Source organism: Natator depressus, chromosome 10, assembly GCF_965152275.1.
Source record: "Natator depressus isolate rNatDep1 chromosome 10, rNatDep2.hap1, whole genome shotgun sequence".
NCBI classification, from domain to species: Eukaryota; Metazoa; Chordata; order Testudines; family Cheloniidae; genus Natator; species Natator depressus.
In genome coordinates this window covers 20,078,134-20,097,283 of record NC_134243.1, presented here as the reverse complement: position 1 = coordinate 20,097,283, position 19,150 = coordinate 20,078,134, and the positions used below count along the sequence as shown (strand labels likewise).

Here is a 19,150-nt window from a genome sequence, read left to right as displayed (position 1 = left end):
ATTTCTGGGCTCTTGTTCCATGCCAGAAATTAATCCTGCTCCCTTCTAGGGAAATGAAAGTGTGCATCCTGCTTTGAGGTGATGCTACCATCTTGTTCTAATAATGCTGCTTTTTTTTTTAAATAGTGAAGTAACATCTAAGAAAAGGGTATAGAAAACCTGTGTTCTCTTGGTCAAAATAATATCCATACTTATGGCCTCAGATGAGGATCTGCTTGGCATTTTTCTTGGCTTGGTAGGTTAGGTGAAGACTACCCAAAAACCTCTCCTGCAAAAAAACAAAAATCCTTTGCAGGGAAATGTTTTCTTTTAATCCATTTCTGGTAAAACCATACCTGAAATATTGGTGCTACACAATCAAAATGCTATTAACAAACTGGAGAATTCAGAGAGAAGCAACAGAAATGGAGGAGTTGACCAGAAATTGAGAGAAACACTTCTATGCCACTGTCCCACTCTAAGTGTTTTTAGACAATCAAAAAAAGTGAAGGATGAAAGTATGAAAGATGGAAAATAATAATTAAGGGTGATGGGAAAAATGCAGACTGAATATATTGTACTGACAATGAAATCTTAAATTGGGGAATAATCTTTCAAGAGAAGTTGTAGATACTCCATTGAGACATTTTAATGGAGTATCTACATTAAAGTACTGGAGGACAAATTACTAGAAAACGTGTCCTACAAAACAATGCTATATTGTCATGAAATGGGTTTGATGGACCTAACTTTCTCTTTTTTATTTTATTTTATTTTTTTTTAATACTTAAGATGGAATGACTTTAAAGTATCTTTGTTTTGTATGTTTTTTAGATGCTGGTAAATCAACCATTGGAGGACAAATAATGTACGTAATTTTTAAAAATAAGATTTCTTTAAATTATTACAGTCTTTAATATTGTGAATTATAACGCATGGGAAGTAAATAGTATGATTGGTTTTAGTGAGCATAGACTGTTTTTTGGTTTTTTTAATCTGTTTTTTGGTTTTTTTTTTTGTTGTTTTTTTTTAATGAAATACCACTCCAGGTCTATTAATTTAGTAAGTCATTGTCTTTGATTTGAATATGCTCAGCATTTGATATTATCATTATTCATATATTGAAATCCAGATATTGATTTTAAATAATTCCAGATTATAAACTGTCAGTTTTCTTTATATAAATTAAACAAGTACTGAACAAATCTGAAATTCCTTTCCCATAGGAGAAGTGTTTTCATAAGGCCAGCCTTTTAGAAGTTGGCTTTTACTATGCCGCACGATGTCACACTCTTAAGCCACAAGAGTATATTTTAATCTCTGTCACTGGAAGCACTCATTATCCACTTAGGTGTTAATTTTTAAAAGTTCTATGTCGATACTTTGTGTCAATTAGTTGCATAAGTTAGTTCTGTAGTTTTTTTTTAAAAAAAAAGTATGCCTTTTTAAATTTTGTTGCATATCCCTTTTTTATTATGAGAAAAAGTAAATAGGGTCTCTACCTTCTCTCAGCCATTAATTATTCTGAATGCTGCTATAATTTCCCCACTTACTAGTTTCCTTTCTAAACTAAACAGACCCATTCTTACCATTAAAAGATCGGATTGAAGCTTTAAGGAAAAGCAACATAACTGATATGTTAGTATTATACAAAGAGTATCTAATATAGATCTCTAGGCTTTTAATATGCAAAAGATCTGTGGAAAAATGCAATTTTCCTTTCCTTGCCAATTTAAAAAGGCGCTGGTCAAAGGTATTTGTCTTTAGCCTTCACCTAACTGTTAGCATTTTTCTTTTATGTAAACTTATATGCCAAGGTTTCTGATTTCGATTACCATTTTGTAGTTCTATGGGCAGTGACTCAGTCACTTATGATCTGGTTTGGTTTAGAATATAATGCTTTTAGTTGCTGATACCTCTTTTCCTTTTCTCCTTTTATATTTTGTGTCTCTTGTACGTGGTTTTATTGTCTCTAACATTTATTTGTTTTAAGATTTAACAAATAAATTGGAAGTTTTGACTAATCCAATCTTCTGTAACTGTTGTATTCTAACTATGGATGTCTCTGTGTGTGTGTATATTTTCCTTTAAACACTTGTTTTAAAACAGTCCTGAAAAATAGTACTTGCTTGATTAAAAGACATTCTAAATGAAGACCATTCCTTGGGCGGTCATGTCTGTGAAACGAATATATTAGATTTTGTACTCTTTTAAAATTTATTAAATTGAAGCATTTTAAAATGTAATATACAGCCTTCTGTTTTTTTATTTTAAGAATGTCATTTGTTTACCTTTTAAACTGTGGAGCTCATGTAGTAGGTAGGCTTATGCCTTGTTTGCCCTTTACTTTCTTAACAGATAGTCATGCCTTACTTTTTGAATTATGGAATTGCTCTTCTGAGAGCAGAAATTCCATTGTTACCATTTTCAGACCATACCTCAGATCTACAGAGTAATCAGATCATATACTCCAGGGGTTCTCAAACTTCATTGCACCACGACCTCCTTCTGACAAGAAAAATTACTACATGACGCCAGGAAGGGGGGGACCAAAGCATGAGCCCGCTCGAGCCCCGCCACGCGAGGCAGGGGGGGCCTGTAACCTGTGCCCCACCACCTAGGCCTGAAGCCCTCAGGCTGCGGCTTCATCTCCAGGCAGTGGAGCTCGGGCTTCAGCTTCAGACCTGGGTCCTAGCAAGTCTAATGCCAGCCCTGGTGACCCCATTAAAAGGGGGTCATGACCCATTTTGGGGTCCCGAGCCACACTTTGAGAACTGCTGATATACTCCATTTGAATAGAAATTTAGTTGCCATGTACTTAATGTAAAATGTCTTTTTTTCTTTTTTTTTTCCCCTTCCTCACGCCCCAGGTACTTAACAGGAATGGTTGACAAAAGAACACTTGAGAAATATGAAAGAGAAGCTAAAGAGAAAAACAGAGAAACCTGGTATGAATCTTACCTAAGACTATAACATGGCATCCTTTTTTAGCTCCTGAGGGCAGACTGTTTTGAAGTTTTCCTTATAGTATTTGGTTCCTTTTTGTTTTTTCCAGAATTTTTCCAGCCAGGGATTTGATGTGTGCTACATTATGCAGTGCATTCCATGCTGGAGCAGATTTTGCTTCCATATCGTACACAATATTGCCTTAATTTGTGGTGCTGCACAATAGCAGCTGACTGGTAGGGGTGATGGAAGAAGGAAACCATCCTCAGACAGAAGGGGTGGTCTTGCATATTTCTGCCCTTCCCCTATAAGTACTGTATGAAAGAGGAGTCAGAGGGAGGAAAGCTCGGGAGGGAGGGAGCAGGTTGGATCACAAAACTCTTCACCTAATGGGGTGAGTGAATGAAATAGGGCCCTGAACTGTTAGCCTCCCAGGCTGTGAAGAGCCACCTTGCGGCCTCCTTCCTCCACCAACAGTTCCTGGGTGGCTGTGTACCCTCTCAGAAACATCTCCTGCTTCTTGGAGGGTATGGAGAGGGCGTGCAGCAGAAGTGGACCTCATTAGAGGCAATAGCTATGAAGTAATGCAGAGAGGTAGATTTTGACCTGAATTAATTGTATTTGGATAAGGTAGAGAGATAGAAGGTGGCATGAATTAATTGTATTGAGGTAAGCCTATGTAGGGACCACCTTTTCCATTAGAATCCCATGATAAAACCACGTAGGGCCCCTCCAACAAAATCCTGAGTATTCTGGGCAGAGACCTTCTTTCTCATCCATATCCTGTTTCAGAAATGCTTTGAGTTATAAAGTGAGGGAACATATTTTAAAAACAAGTTTTAAACTTAAAATATGGCATGATGTGCAACTGAAATGTGAAACACAGATTTTGTTTGTGGTCAGATATTTCAGTGACTTGCCACACATTAAAAGGCTTGAAAATTGAGAGGTATGTCTTCAGCTTTACTATACATCAGGCCTTTTCCCCATTCCTTTTGAGGGACCCCTCTCATGTGTAACTGCTTCTTCAGCAGGTCCAGACTGTGTGTGCTCTGGAAGTTATAGCGGAGGTGTTCCTTCTTTTCATCTGAAAAAAGTATTCTACTCTCGGTATTTCCTGATGCCCAAGTCCAAGGAAGGGGTGAGACCTATCCTCAGTCTCTGCAATCTCAACAATTCAAGTTTATGAGATTCTGCATGTTTATCCTGGCTACTTTTCCCCCCACTTTGAATCACAATGATGGGTTTGTTCTCAGTCTTCAGGACACCTATTTCCATTTAGCAGTTTTCCCAGGCCACAGGCAATTTATGAGATTTCTTGTCGCCAGTCAACTTTATCAGTACACAGTTCTCACCACTGGCCCATCGTCAGCCTTGTGCATCTTTACCAAATGCATGACAATGGTAACAGCAGCCTATCTGAGAAGGAGGGGAATTCATATCTTTCTGTTCCTAGACAATTGGCTAGTGAAAGGCATTTCTGAGGAACAAGTCCTCAGTTCACACTGGACTTCTTCAATTGATTGGGGTTGACTTGGACTCCAACTCAAATCGAGTTCTGTGGGGCCTACTAGACCATGAATTTGAGGGCTTTTCTCCCACATGTATGATTGCAAACAGTTCAGTTCGTTGTCTGGATCTCCAATCTCGTCTGACCATGGTCCGTGTATGCCTGAAGTTACTTACATGATTCAACACGTGAAGTTGTCTTCATCCTCTTCAATCATGGTTGAAGTAGGTCTGTGGTGAGCTGCGAGTCATAGGACAGGCTTGTCTGAGGGCCTCCAGAGATACTGGACACTACAGTGGTAGGAAAAACAGAACAATGTGTACCAGGGTATTATTCCTTTTGCCCATCCTCTGCCAACCAGAACTGTAGTCACTGATGCTCCCCCACATTGTGGACACACATCTAGGAATGTTAAAGGTTCAGAGTTTGTGGTCAGGGCAGGAAGCATCATGTCATATCAAAGTAGTGGAGTTTCAAGTCATTTACAGTGCCTTCCAGGATCAGATGAGGGAAGCAATGGTTCACATACTCACCAACAATACCACTGCAGTGTGTTTATGTGAACAAGTAGAGAGGTGCCTACTCCAACCAACTTTGTCAGGAAGCAATAAATTTTTGGCATTTCTGCATCAAGGAAGACGACATACCCACGGTAGCACATTTACCAGGCTCTCAAAACCAGTTGACTGACCATCTCAGCAGGACTTTCTCCAACAATCATGAGTGATCTCTAAAAAGCAGCACGGTGAGCCCATTTTCAAGGAATGGGGAATCCCATTCATCAACTAGGTGCAACAAAGGACAACAAGAAGAGCCGTCAGTTTGGTTCCCGAGGGGACTTAGTGCAAGATCTTTAACCAATGCCTTCCATCTGTACTGGGGAATGCACCTGATCTATGCCTTTCTCCAAACCCCTTTCAGATTATCCTCAAACTGAAGTTGGACCAATTGATACTTAGTGTGCTGGCTTGGCCAAGACAATGTGCTTTCTCAATTTGTCTGTTCGACCACCCAAATCTCTTCCCCTCCTTCTGACCTGCTTCAGTACCATGGCCAGGCTGTTCATCGGCACTGAGTAATCTACACCTCACTACATGGCGAGAGGAGAAAGAAAGGTAATTCTCGGAAGCACTTCAGAGGATCCTACTTAATAGTAGAAAACCATCTATTAGAACTACTTCTTTGGTTAAGTGGATGCATTTTTCGGTTTGGTTGATATTTAAGGAAATTCACCCCATGTTGGCTCATGTTCAGGACATTTTGGATTACCCTTTACACTTCCTCCATGGCAATGAGATTTCTGAAAGGTATAGTCTCCCTGTTTCCTCCTGTGAAGGAAATGAACCTATTGTGGGACTCGAATACTGTGCTGGCCACCCTCATGGTTCCTCCATTTGAGCTGATGACAACCTACTTGTAGGCTATCTTTTGGGAGAAGGGAGACACTCTTGTGGTTATAACATCTGCAAGAAATCAGGAAGTTACAAACCTCTTTTTAGTCAGTTTTTCAAAGACTGTGTCCTTAAAACCACATCCAAAGCTTTTGTCTAGGGTGATTTCGTAGTTTCACCTTTATCAGGTTATTTACTTGACTATATACTTTCCTAAGCCACACTCAAATGCAGATGAGTAGTATCTCTATATGTTAGAATGCCAAGCACCACTACACATCCATCTGGAAAGCACTAAACCATTTAATTCACCACCTCAAATATATTTTTTTGTCTCCTATGCGGATTGGATGAAAAGTCAGCCAATCTCAATGCAGATTTCCAGATCATGGTTTTTGGAGTAGCTCAGACTACACCCCACAGACATTACAGGCTCATTCGATGAGAGCCCAGGTGACATTGATCTCATTCCTCAGTCATGCTTCAATATTGGACATTTGTAGGGATGCTAAATGGTCTTCCATGCATACTTTTACCAAACATTATGCTATCACTACATCATCTAGGTCAGATGCAAACTTTGGGACAGAAGTTCTGCAGTCATTGTTCACTGCCTACTGAAACTGCTTGTGAGTCACCTGAGTGGAATATACATCTGCTACCGCTTGAAGAAAAAAGTTTACTTGTATTGTAACTGCTGTTCTTCGAGATGTGGGTGCAGATATGTGTGTTCTACTCAGATTGTGCATGCCTGGCGCACTAAAGCTGGAGCAGAGTACATGTCTGCACACAAATCTCAAACCGCTACAATACAGATAAGTACTTATCTTTTTTCCCCATCCCTTCTTCACTCCGTCCCCCCAAAAAGCTTGAATCCATGTCTACATGCTCACCTTTGAGATCTAGAAAACTGATTCAGAAGCAAGATCTGGCTTCCTGTAGTATGCCTCCTTGGGAGATCATGAAATGTTCTTTTCAGATGGCAAAGAATATCTCTTCTTTCTGTCAAGAAAATAACTTTCAATTTGTTTATTGAAAGGGGTATAGCAGGAGATCCTAGCAATCCCTGCTACATGCTGTAGCACACCAATTACTGGGGGTGAACAGATCATCTCAGGTTTGGGTCTCTCAAAACCTGTCTTTGCAGCGTGTGTGTGTGTGTGTGTGTGTGTGTGTGTGTCATAGTTTTTGTTCTTCCTAGAGGGCATCAGCTCTGCCTTATATCCAGGACAAGGTTCTACCCACTTATAATACAAGTAGTAAATAGGGACTATTAAAACATCATTGAAGAAACAACTGTCTCTACAGCTCAAGTCTTTGACACAACATGAACAATGGATTGGAGTAGTGTTTTCTTCATTTACCTTTGTCAAATAAACGTTTATTTGAAACTATAAGGTTCCCTATTGAAACAAGGACTTTATAATTGCATCACCAAGTTTGGGTCAGCACACTCTTCCATTCTTTACCAATAAATAAATAAATACGAAATTATGATGATTTTTATGCATAAGTTAGAAAATAGAGAATTACAGTAGTCATACCAATTTTAACTCTGTCCTTGTTTGTCACATGGAATATTGTATACCAACCTGGTGTTAGCATTAAAGGATTAAGATATTAATTGAGGCATTGGGAAGAATAACTGAACTTCCAGTCATGTGAAATCTGTTCTGATATTGTGACAACAGTTTTGGGGACTTGGAAGTGGAGTGCGTGGTGAATATGAAAGAAAGTTGAAGCAAAGGTATATTTGACTCTGCACTGGCAATCGCATTTGAATGCCTAGAAGAGCATGTATATGAAAGAGTGTACAAAATTGCGCCTAAGAGGAGTGGGCAAAAATTGAAATCCTAGGCACTAAAACCTCAACTTCCTGTAATTTTTTGATGCAATTTTTAAGGTCATATTTATTTCATAACTAACTTTTTTTTTTTAAACTTAACAAAGTGCACATTCCCTAGGAAGGATTGTTTGTGCCAGGTCAAAACCTGTTTTGTTATCTGTGCATAAAAGGAAGAAAGCACTGAAACTTTTTTCCATTATAAAGTTGACCATTAATCTGTTGGAGTTTCTTCAGATAGCAATTTATCTCTAAGCTGAGGAGAAGCATGAAGTGTATGTATGTGCTCAAAACATAACTTCAGGGAATTAAGGCATGAAAGTAAGGATTTGGAATACAAGTATCTTCTTAGCCATCACAGAAGTATAATTAGTTTAATGCTATATGTTGTAGTAGTAATGATTTAGCACTACAAGGGTGTCCTGTCTGTACAAAATCTTACATCTATATGCCTCGATCTTAGAAATGCTAAAAGTTGTCAGTGTTGTTGAGGCAGTTAAAGACTGTTTTTCATAAACAATGTTTTAAAGAAAACCAAAATATTAGTGTAGTAAATTTTAATGCAGAACTAGAATAATGTATTTTTGCAGGTACCTGTCTTGGGCCTTAGACACAAATCAAGAAGAACGAGACAAAGGTAAAACAGTAGAAGTGGGCCGTGCCTATTTTGAAACAGAGAAGAAACACTTCACAATCCTAGATGCCCCAGGGCATAAGAGCTTTGTTCCAAATATGATTGGCGGGGCTTCTCAAGCTGATCTGGCTGTTTTGGTAAGAAAAACAAATTGGACATCTACACTTAATGGTATTGCTACAAATAGCTAGATCAGAATTACATCTATAAGAATATCTGGTCAGTTGTGGTCTCTGAAATTTTCAAATCTTAATGTAGCAATCAAGTAATATTTGTATGTAATTTAGTTCTGATAGGTACACTGTTACTCAGCTTCTAATGTCAGCACTGTTAAATGGTTTTGAGTTAGATTGTGATATGATGTTTGTGTGTTCAGGGTTTATTGCACTATTGAATGTAAGGCTGTAAATCATGCATTGTCCTTTTGATTTAATTGCAGAAGAAGTGAGAATAATTTGAATTCTTAAGTTGTTGGGTTGTTTCTTTTTTAATACTTAACACTTTTTTAAAATTTAGGTTATTTCTGCAAGAAAAGGAGAGTTTGAAACTGGATTTGAAAAAGGGGGACAAACAAGAGAACATGCCATGTTAGCAAAAACAGCAGGTGTAAAACATTTAATAGTTCTTATTAATAAAATGGATGATCCAACTGTAAACTGGAGTAATGAAAGGTGAGTGTTTCTATGAAGTAAAAATTATTTTTTCAGTATTTTCATGTAATTAACTATAGCTGAGCTACAAGCTACAGTAATTTCCAGTTAGGGCTGTTTTTTTTGCCAAAGCCTCATTTGATACTTGACTGGAAGGATGGTGGGCCTGAGAATACAGGCATAATCTGCAGAGCATCCACTGGCAAAGTAGATAATTATGTATTTTAACTGTTTGTTGTGCATGTATGTCTAACAAAGCCACAAGCCTCTAATATCAGTTGAGAGTTAGGAAAACTTTAAATGCCTTGAAACTTGGAGAGTGTGTGTGTATATATCTCTCTCTCTCTCTCTCTCTCTCTCTCTCTCTCTCAAAAAAAAAAAAATTATATACGAGAGAGAGTGTTAAGTCAGTTTGCCAGATTTTCATCTACTTCAACAATAATTTGAATAACTCCAGGAACTAAGCTAAGAGGGCATTCAGCACATTTATATAAAACTTTTTTATTCCCTCAGCTTGTTGGGGGTGGGGGCAGTAAGCACACATTGCTAAAGTAGCTGCATGTGGCAAATTGATTGGCAAGTCACTTCCAGAAAACTTGATCAAATCCAGAATATTGATCTAATCAGCAAGATTTCTTAATTTTTATTGTAATATTAGATTTCAAATAGAAAAATAGAACTTTACTGGAATTTCTTAATTCAACATGATTGAGATGCATGTCAATTTTAATAGATATGAAGAATGTAAAGAGAAACTGGTGCCATTTTTGAAGAAAGTTGGCTTCAATCCCAAAAAAGATATTCATTTTATGCCCTGCTCGGGACTGACTGGAGCAAACCTTAAAGAGCAATCTGATTTCTGTCCTTGGTATATGTAAGTAACTTAGTGTTAACATGTTGGGGAAATAGTAATAGTTCATTAATAGGCAGTAATACAATAAAGCTAGGTGGAAGTATAGGTTTGTAACTTGTAGTCCGAAGCAATCTGATTGACTAACGTATACGTGAGGGAAGACTATCATTGCAAAGGAAATAGAAAATAATATGACCAAGAAGTAAAGCAGAATCATTTGGGCACTGTTGAAGAGAATTTGCTACAAAAGCACTATTTCTGTTGTATGTTCAATTAAAGGTTACCACAGACCATAACAGAGTATTTTCCTTGCCTTGTGAGATCTTGAAAGTGCTGTACTGCCACTTGAATTTTCCAGTCATTTCATGTTGGGTGTGTGGGGCCAGGGTGAAAAACAGTTCGATGTGAATAGTCTGTGTAGAACCCTAATAAGATTGTGGACACAGGTCATAGTTATTTAATGCTATGTTTGCTGATATGGCTCAAGGCAATTAAACCATGTTAATGAAAACCACTGTGAAAACTAGCCTATTATGTTCACACTCCTGGAACAGATTTAGCATATCTATCTAGCAAGAGTCTCAATGGACTAATGAACTGTTCTAAAAAATGCTTGTAATGTGGTTTTAAAATTAAATGGTGTGAATGTAAGCAGTATAACCACTTTGCATCACCACGGTTGATCTATGTTAACATACACGAGTTAGTGGTGTTAAGGATTTCATTGTTTAGAGGTTAAAGTTCTTTCCCTCTGCTGCGTTTGGCTGAAATCCTTTCCTTGACTTATAATGAATAAGCCATACAGTTAGTTTAAAGTTTAGCCAAAGTGAAATGTTTGTTTAAATAAATATTTTTACTCTTTTAGCGGATTACCATTTATTCCATATCTGGATAATTTGCCAAACTTCAACCGTTCAGTTGATGGACCAATCAGGCTGCCAATTGTGGATAAATATAAGGTACAAAACGAAACTGGGATTTGAAATTAGTTGTTACCTTCAAATAGATGGCCCATGTAGTCCACTCTGACTTTATTTTTAAAGGATTCCTGTAGTTCTGTCTTAAATGTGGTGGGCCTGGTGTCATTTACCTTTTGATCTACTGGATTGACTGAAAAGGGTGACATTTGCTTTTAAATATGTTCTAATGCTGACCCTTTCATGCTTTTAGATGCTTTTCTCATTGGAAAATAGTAACTTAAATGCAATAGTGCAACATTTGCACTGACTACATCTGCATTGACTACATTTATGATTAAACAGTAAAGTAGAGCAGTATTTTAAGAAAAATAAGCTTTTAAATAGTGTTTATTTTTTACAAAGGATATGGGCACTGTGGTCCTGGGAAAGCTGGAATCAGGCTCTATTTGCAAAGGACAGCAACTTGTGATGATGCCAAACAAGGTATGGCAAGTTTTCACCTTCCGTATTTAAGAAGTTTCTAAGGCTATAATCAATTTGGTTTACAGTAAGTAATTTGATCAGAACTAAGCGCTTCCGTATATGGCACTGTGTCAAACAGGATTCAGCTTTATATAACTGCCTCTGAAAATATTCAATGTTTTAAAATCATAAAATTATAGGACTGCAAGGGACCCCAAGAGGCCATCAAGTCCAGTCCCCTGCACTCCTGGCAGGACTAAGTATTATCTAGACCATCCCTGACAAGTGTTGGGTGGAAACTTGTAAAATTTATGGGGGGAACATCAGTGCTTAATATCTGAGTTTAGCAGTTAACTTTTTTTCTGGATGTTGAGTATATCTTTGATTGGGTTCATGGCAGTAGTGAGCTAAAACCTTACAAAAGTGAACAGTGGTAAACCTTTTACTCTTTGGCCGGTAGGATGAATCTTTTTATTCTTTTCACTTACTCCTTTTCAAATTAATCTAATTCTTCCCCACTGGTCCTTACTGGTGAGTGAAGGCATGAGACCAAAGGACAGGCTATGATATAAAGGGATGTCTATAAATTAGATTATATGATGTTTTGATTGAAAGTATTCATAAACCTGCATCCTGATTTTATATTAATCTGCTTAGGAAGCTCTACAGAATCTTCTCATATGATCTGCAAACAAATTCACTGCACTCATTTATTCTGATGTATGATTCATTTTATCAGAGTGCTGAAAATGTTTTAGAAAATGTTACCTTGGCACATACTAGCTTTTCATCTTTTGAATATAAAGCTCTCAAGAAATTTAAAACTTGACTGTTGTGGACACTTGGATTAGTTCTGGTTCTAATATGATATATAATACATATTTAGAACACCACAGTATATACTCCCCAAAGTGAATGAGACTTATCTCTTGCGTATGATCTTCTCCATAAATGTATGTGCCTTTTGCTATGATGGAAGCCTTTTGAAACTTGCTCTAGACTAACATTTTAAATACATTGTATCACAATGTTGTATAAATTGGAATTTTGGACAGAAAAAGTGCTAGACTATATTTTAATAACTGAGTGATACCAGGAAATTTCCTTCTGTGCTCAAGTTTTTCATAAAATTGTGAAGTTTCTAATTAGGGCTGTCAAGCAATTAAAAAAATTAATCGTGTTTAAGCACGCAGTTAATCACATTGTTAAACAATAATAGAATACCATTTATTTAAATATTTTTGGATATTTTCCACATTTTCAAATATATTTATTTCAATTATAACAGAATATGAAGTATACAGTGCTCATTTATATTTTTTATTACGAATATTTGCACTGTAAAAAAACAAAAGAAATAGTATTTTTCAATTCACCTCTTATAAGTACTGTGGTGCAATCTATTTGAAAATGTAAAATTATGTAGAAAAAAATAACTGCATTCAAAAATAAAATCTGTTTTAAAACTTTAGAGCCTACAAGTCCTCACAGTCCTACTTCTTGTTCAGCCAGTCGCTCAAATAAGTTTGTTTATATTTGCAGGAGATAATGCTGTCCGCTTCTTGTTCACTATGTCACCTGAAAGTGAGAACAGGGTTTGTATGGCACTGTTGTATCTTGTGTCGCAAGATATTTAAATGCCAGATGCACTAAAGATTCATATTTCCATTCGTGCTTCAGCCAACATTCCAGAGGACATGCGCCCATGCTGATGACAGATTCTGCTGGATAACAGTCCAAAGCAGTGCAGACCGATGCATGTTCATTTTCATCATCTGAGTCAAATGCCACCAGCAGAAGGTTGATTTTCTTTTTTGGTTATTCGGGTTCTATTGTTTCTGCATCGGAGTGTTACTCTTTTAAGACTTCTGGAAGCATGCTGCACACCCCATCCCGATCAGATTTTGGAAGGCACTTCAGATTCTTAAATCCTGGGTCGAGTGCTGTAACTATTGTTAGAAATCTCAAATTGTACCTTCTTCACGTTTTGTCAAATCTGCAGCGAAAGTGTTCTTAAAATAAACATGTAGTGAGTCATCATCAGAGACTACTATAACATGAAATATATGGCAGAATGGGAGTAAAATAGAGCCAGAGACATACAATTCTCCCAGGAGTTCAGTCACAAATGTATTATTTTTTTAAATGAGCATCATCAGCATGGAAGCATGTCCTCTGGAATGGTGGCTGAAGCATGAAGTGGCATATGAATGCTTAGAATATCTGGCATGTAGATACCTTGCAATGCTGGCTACAAAAGTGCCATGTGAATGCCTGTTCTCACTTTCTGGTGACATTGTAAATAAGAAGTTGGCAGCATTATTTCCCGTAAATGTCAACTAACTTGTTTGTCATAGCGATTGGCTGAATGAGAAATAGCACTGAGTGGACTTGTAGGCGCTGAAGTTTTGCATTGTTCTGTTTTTTGAGTGCAGTAATGTAACAAAAATAATTTACATTCATAAGTTGCATTTTCATGATAGAGATTGCACTACAGTACTTGTATGAGGTGAATTGAAAAATACTGTTGTTTTTATAGTGCAAATATTTGTAACAAAAATAGAGTACTGTACGCTTGTATTTTGTGTTGTAATTGAAATCAATATTTGAAAATGTAGAAAAACATCCACAAACATTTAATAAATTTCAATTGATATACTATTGTTTAACAGTGCGATTAAAACTGTGATTAATCGCGATTAATTTTTTTAATCATGATTAATTTTTTAGAGTTAATCGCGTGAGTTAACTGCGATTAATTGACAGCCCTAATAATAATACACCTAGTGCAACATATTTAAACTGAAGAAGCAGAGATGTAGCTGACAAACTGTATAGGTCTAATATACATTTTTGTGTTAGTGATATATTTTTTTTGTGTGACATGCGTTAAGTAAAACATTTCATATATCAGAAAATCCAAATCTTGCTTTCTTTAAGCACAACGTGGAAGTTCTTGGAATCCTTTCCGATGATGTAGAAACTGATTCTGTAGCCCCAGGTGAAAACCTAAAGATTAGACTGAAAGGAATTGAAGAGGAGGAGATCCTTCCAGGATTTATACTCTGTGACCCTAATAACCTTTGTCATTCTGGACGCACATTTGATGCCCAGGTACACTAGCTGAAATACAGTTCTGTAATTCCTTGGTTCTTGTATCTAATGATGGTGAATGACTCTAAACAAGGCTATACCATTTGAAATTTAGTTAGAAATTTCACAGCTACTGTAAAACCACTGTGTGATTTCATAAATCTTAATCCAAGATTTAAAATCATTGCTTAAAAAAAGTCATGAGTGAATTGAACAAATGTACTCCGAATGTGAATATTCTAATTGAAGTTTCAGAAATCACTAATCTTAAAGCAAAATTCTGTTTTCCTACTTATAGATCAGTTATTTTTCAGTAAGCATACTTCTGTATTATAAGACATTCAGTCATTTTTCCAGCATTTTTCCAACAAGCGTGAGGGGTTGGCTGTTTGCTTCTGAAAAGTTTTATTCAGTGACATGACATGCCACGTATATGAAGTTCTAGATAAAAATGTGTGATAGCTAGCCCTTAACTGGTTAGTCTCTGCCTCTTTAGAATATAATATGTGAGGAATGCAGTTTACTATAACTTTTTATATTACTTTATAGATAGTGATAATTGAGCACAAATCCATCATCTGCCCTGGTTATAATGCAGTGCTGCACATTCATACCTGTATTGAAGAAGTCGAGATAACAGTGAGTTTATATTAATGCTTTAACTTAAAGACAGCATGCTCTTCAGAGCAGGAACTTTTTTTTCAATTGTTTGTACAGAAAATAGTGCAACAGGTCTCCAATCCAGATTGGACCCTGGTGCATTAACACAACACAGCAAATAATAAGCATCATGTATAAATCTTCTGAACGCTTTGGGAGTCCTGAATGCTACTGTTTGTTCAAACTTGATATCATAAAAGGATATGGTCCACTGTCACACTTTTGTCTGAATATCTTCCTAAAACTATCCAAAAAAAGGGGGGGGGATATTTCTCCCTTTTTCAATTTGTTTACTTGTGCATTTGACAGCATTTTATATGTAAGTTTCACTGTATTCCAAGTATAGTCAATTTGTGTAGCTTTTCCTGCAGTAACAAGGGAGAGGGGTATTTGCAGAAAAAAATTATTATAAAATCACAGAAGTTGGTGGGGGTGAGTGTTTCATAAGCAAGTGTTAGGTAAACCACTGTTACCTTTTCAAAATTGACTCAATTTCAAGTAGACAGTACTTTTAAAGAGGCTTGGGGAATACTGAGGCTTTATGTCTGAGGGGAAAATATAATTGTCAATGATGCTGTGTTTTGCTAACACCTCTCATTCTTGTACAGGCCTTAATCTGCTTGGTAGACAAAAAATCAGGAGAAAAAAGTAAGACACGACCGCGTTTTGTGAAACAAGATCAAGTATGCATTGCCCGTTTAAGGACAGCAGGAACCATCTGCCTTGAGACATTCAAAGAGTTCCCTCAGATGGGTCGTTTTACCTTAAGAGATGAGGGTAAGAGTACTTGTGCAACTATTAAAGTTTGCTTCTGTATATATACACCATCTTATTACTCTTAGAATAAGAAATCTCAAACGCTGAAAATACTGAAATGAGAAACTGGAAATGGAAATACTAGCTGTCCCTTTTCTAACTGCAATACTTAGTAGAAAATTCTCTGTAGAAGAATGGTTTCAGAGTAGCAGCCGTGTTAGTCTGTATTCGCAAAAAGAAAAGGAGTACTTGTGGCACCTTAGAGACTAACCAATTTATTTGAGCATAAGCTTTCGTGAGCTACAGCTCACTTCATCGGATGTTGAAGAATGTTCCTTATTCTTCCTGCTGCACAACAGATATGCCATTGTACGGTATATAGAGAGAGGAGATAACAGGGCTGCTGCTAATAGTAGAAATGCATTCACAGGTATTGCATACTAAAGATACAGTAACTCACTTAACGTCGTCCTGGTTAATGTTGTTTCGTTGCTGATCGTTTAGAGAACATGCTTGTTTAAAGTTTCACAATGCTCCCTTATAATGTTTGGCAGCTGCCTGCTTTGTCCAATGTTTGCAGGAAGAGCAGCCCGTTGGAGCTAGGTGGTGGGGGCTTGGAATCAGGGTGGACCGGCAGCCCCCTAAATTCCCCGTGCGGCAGCCGCCCAGCAGCCTATCAATTGCTGGGCAGTTCAGCTGTCCATCCCCTCCCCCAGCTGCCCAGGCCATGTGCTGCTCCTGCCCTCTGCCTTAGAGCTGCTCCCAGGAGCCTCCTGCTTGCTGGAGGGGAAGGCGGGGCGCTAATGTCAGAGTGTCCCCTACCCCCTGTTCCTTTACCTGATCTCCACAGAGCAGGGTGGGGGACATGACAGGGCTCAGGATGGAGGGAGCTTGCTGGCAACAGCTGCTGTCTCAACTTGCTCTTCTACTTAAAAAGGTAGTGTACTTAGAATGGGGTCAGCGTACTTACAGGGGCAATGCATATCTGTCACACACACACACACTCTGTGTACCTGTCTCTCTACTATGCTGTGTTTCCTCCTTCCATTTGTGCTGCCTTTATATAAATAGTATTCTATTATTGTTTAATAGTGTGATTAATCGCAATTAATTTTTTTACACATGATTAATCACAATCAGTTTTGTTAAGTGTGATTAATTTTTTTTAAGCACTTGAAGCCCTAATAATATTCTGCAAACTTTGCTGGGCTCAGACACTGAAAAGTATTTCCCTTTTCCCCAGCCCCAGTTTTTCTGTGCCAATAACTGGGTATTGAATACCTGCACAGAAAGTTTCTCGTGACATCTCCGTCAAGTAAAAATGACTTAAGATTACGTTATTTAAATCCATTTAGCTTGAAGCAGGTGTTTCTGGTAAAGCAGAGTACAGGAGCTAACTGATACTCCAGCTGCTAGCTGAACTACAAACAAGAAGGAAAAGGTGGTATTCCCAAACAACTTTTCACTAACCTGACAAAACATGCCTTTTGGTGACAAAATATTATGACTTGATGCAATCTTTGTTTTGCCATTCATTCTCGACTTCCGGCTGTATGCATCCATAACAAAACTTATGGAATTACTTCCTGAAATAACATGCTTTTGCTCCTTAAGAGCTGTCCCTTAATGATTACTTAAATTCTTCCATGTACTCCCTTGTCCTAGAATGTAACTTGCACGAATGGTGTCTTCAACCTGTACAATTTGGAAAAGCATAACTTAAAGCACTTATGATGAAGCATCTCTTAGCAAGCAAAAATTCAAATGAATGTAGAACAATTTATTTGTATCTACATTGATCTCTCCTGTGAGAGAGTGGCACTTTTGCTCCCATTAACACACTATTGTACTCTTGTCATGAAAAGTAATTTCCTCTAATATATAATTATCTCTGACACCATGAGGAATCTGTATGTTTTAGAAGCTTTCACACTTCTAGATATAAGTGCATTATTCACCAATAAAGACCTAACACAAGCATCTTTCTCCTTGGTTTAGGTAAGACCATTGCAATTGGAAAAGTTCTGAAACTGGTTCCAGAGAAGGACTAAGCATTTTTCTTGACGACCCTGCACAATACTGTGAGGAAAATTGACTCTGCAAAAGCCTACTTCACACCGCCTTCTTATTTTCTGCCCATTGATAAACTTCTCCCCATATTTTGCAAAGACAAATTTCACAGCAAAGGTCCACATTATGTCAGCTTTCTCATATTGAGAGCTCTGCTATGCCACTGTTGAATTTCCCAAAAAGAGTTTTTTTTTTTTCTCTCAAATTCTGCTTCCTTGCAAAGATTCGGCAATAGCTTTGTAAGTGATGTGGACATAATTGCCTATAATTATGAAAATCTAAAGGATTTTTAATGTTTAATTTCCCCTGGCATATTAAGACATCTTTTTTCCAGGCAGATCACTCAGTGTGTGAGTGTGTGTACACATGTTACAAAGACAACTACCATGTTAATAAACTATTCAATTTGAAATCCTTTTTGGTATTGGAATTGCTTTTGAATAATGTTTTTTATCCAGATGTAACACTGTTGCATTAGCTTTTTAACTTTCCAAGTATTCTAAATGTTCGATTACTTGGAGATTTCTAACCTCCTCAGAGGCTCTCTCCCTCCTCCTCCCCCCCCGCCCCCCCCGTTTTAAATGAGGTAATTAGACAATTGACCAAGTTTGTATAAAAGGAATGTTTTGCCCCATCCTAATGGTGTTTAATGCATTCTTTAAATTAAATACCTTTCCGCAAATGTGGCACTACTTTATTAGCTTTACATTGGTTTATATCTACAGCAAACCTAAGTCAACTTAACATAATTTCGTAGACACAGTAAGTTGGTTTTGAATGCTAGAACTACATACTATGTCTTTATAAAAAGTACAGCATAATCAAATTTTTACCTTCAGAAAATGCTAACAACCAGTAAATCAATGGAAGTTGCAAAAACATGGTAATTGTGGCAATAATGCCTGCATTGGTATTTATAAGAGCTAGATTTTGTCTGAAAACTGGGCCAGTTAAAAAAAGTGACAGTTCTACAAGTTACTTAGTTCATTCTCTGTTAGAAGGCTGGATAATCCTTGCTGTTTTAAAGATCTTTCTGAATTGAAGGAGAGAGACTATTTAAGACCCTAAGTGTTTTCACATATTGAAATTTAGGAGGTGCAGAATCAAGTACAGTCTGTAAATTTTTGCATATCAAGCCAATTTAAGCTTGTGTAGACTGGTGAAGAGCTTTCTTTAGAAAATAAAGCCATAACTAGTTTCAAATTAAGCTTCCTCAATACAACTTGAAGGAGCTAAATATTAAAACCCTACATAGTTGTTGTAGGTGAAAGTGGACTATCTCCTGTTGCCATCCTGGTTCAAACAATAAGAAAGAGGGTGAATGGGAAATGAGAGAAATAAAGTATTAATGGAAATCTTCATTATTAGATTAAAGGATTAACT

The 19,150-nt window shown here is 37.2% G+C and overlaps 1 protein-coding gene across 6 annotated transcripts in view; it reads left to right on the top strand.

Moving 5' to 3' along the window:
- GSPT1 (G1 to S phase transition 1) overlaps nucleotides 1-18,332 on the top strand; it is a 36,818-nt gene extending 18,486 nt beyond the window's left edge. For all 6 annotated transcript variants that reach the window (XM_074965417.1, XM_074965415.1, XM_074965414.1 and 3 more), the window contains 11 exons: nucleotides 814-847; nucleotides 2,850-2,927; nucleotides 8,260-8,440; nucleotides 8,820-8,974; nucleotides 9,687-9,827; nucleotides 10,672-10,765; nucleotides 11,129-11,209; nucleotides 14,129-14,302; nucleotides 14,831-14,920; nucleotides 15,550-15,718; nucleotides 17,696-18,332. In XM_074965417.1, the coding sequence (XP_074821518.1) occupies nucleotides 814-847; nucleotides 2,850-2,927; nucleotides 8,260-8,440; nucleotides 8,820-8,974; nucleotides 9,687-9,827; nucleotides 10,672-10,765; nucleotides 11,129-11,209; nucleotides 14,129-14,302; nucleotides 14,831-14,920; nucleotides 15,550-15,718; nucleotides 17,696-17,748 (1,250 nt within the window). In that variant the 3' untranslated portion in view covers nucleotides 17,749-18,332. The remainder of the gene's footprint in view (nucleotides 1-813; nucleotides 848-2,849; nucleotides 2,928-8,259; nucleotides 8,441-8,819; nucleotides 8,975-9,686; nucleotides 9,828-10,671; nucleotides 10,766-11,128; nucleotides 11,210-14,128; nucleotides 14,303-14,830; nucleotides 14,921-15,549; nucleotides 15,719-17,695) is intronic.
- The last annotated feature ends 818 nt before the right edge of the window (nucleotides 18,333-19,150 follow it).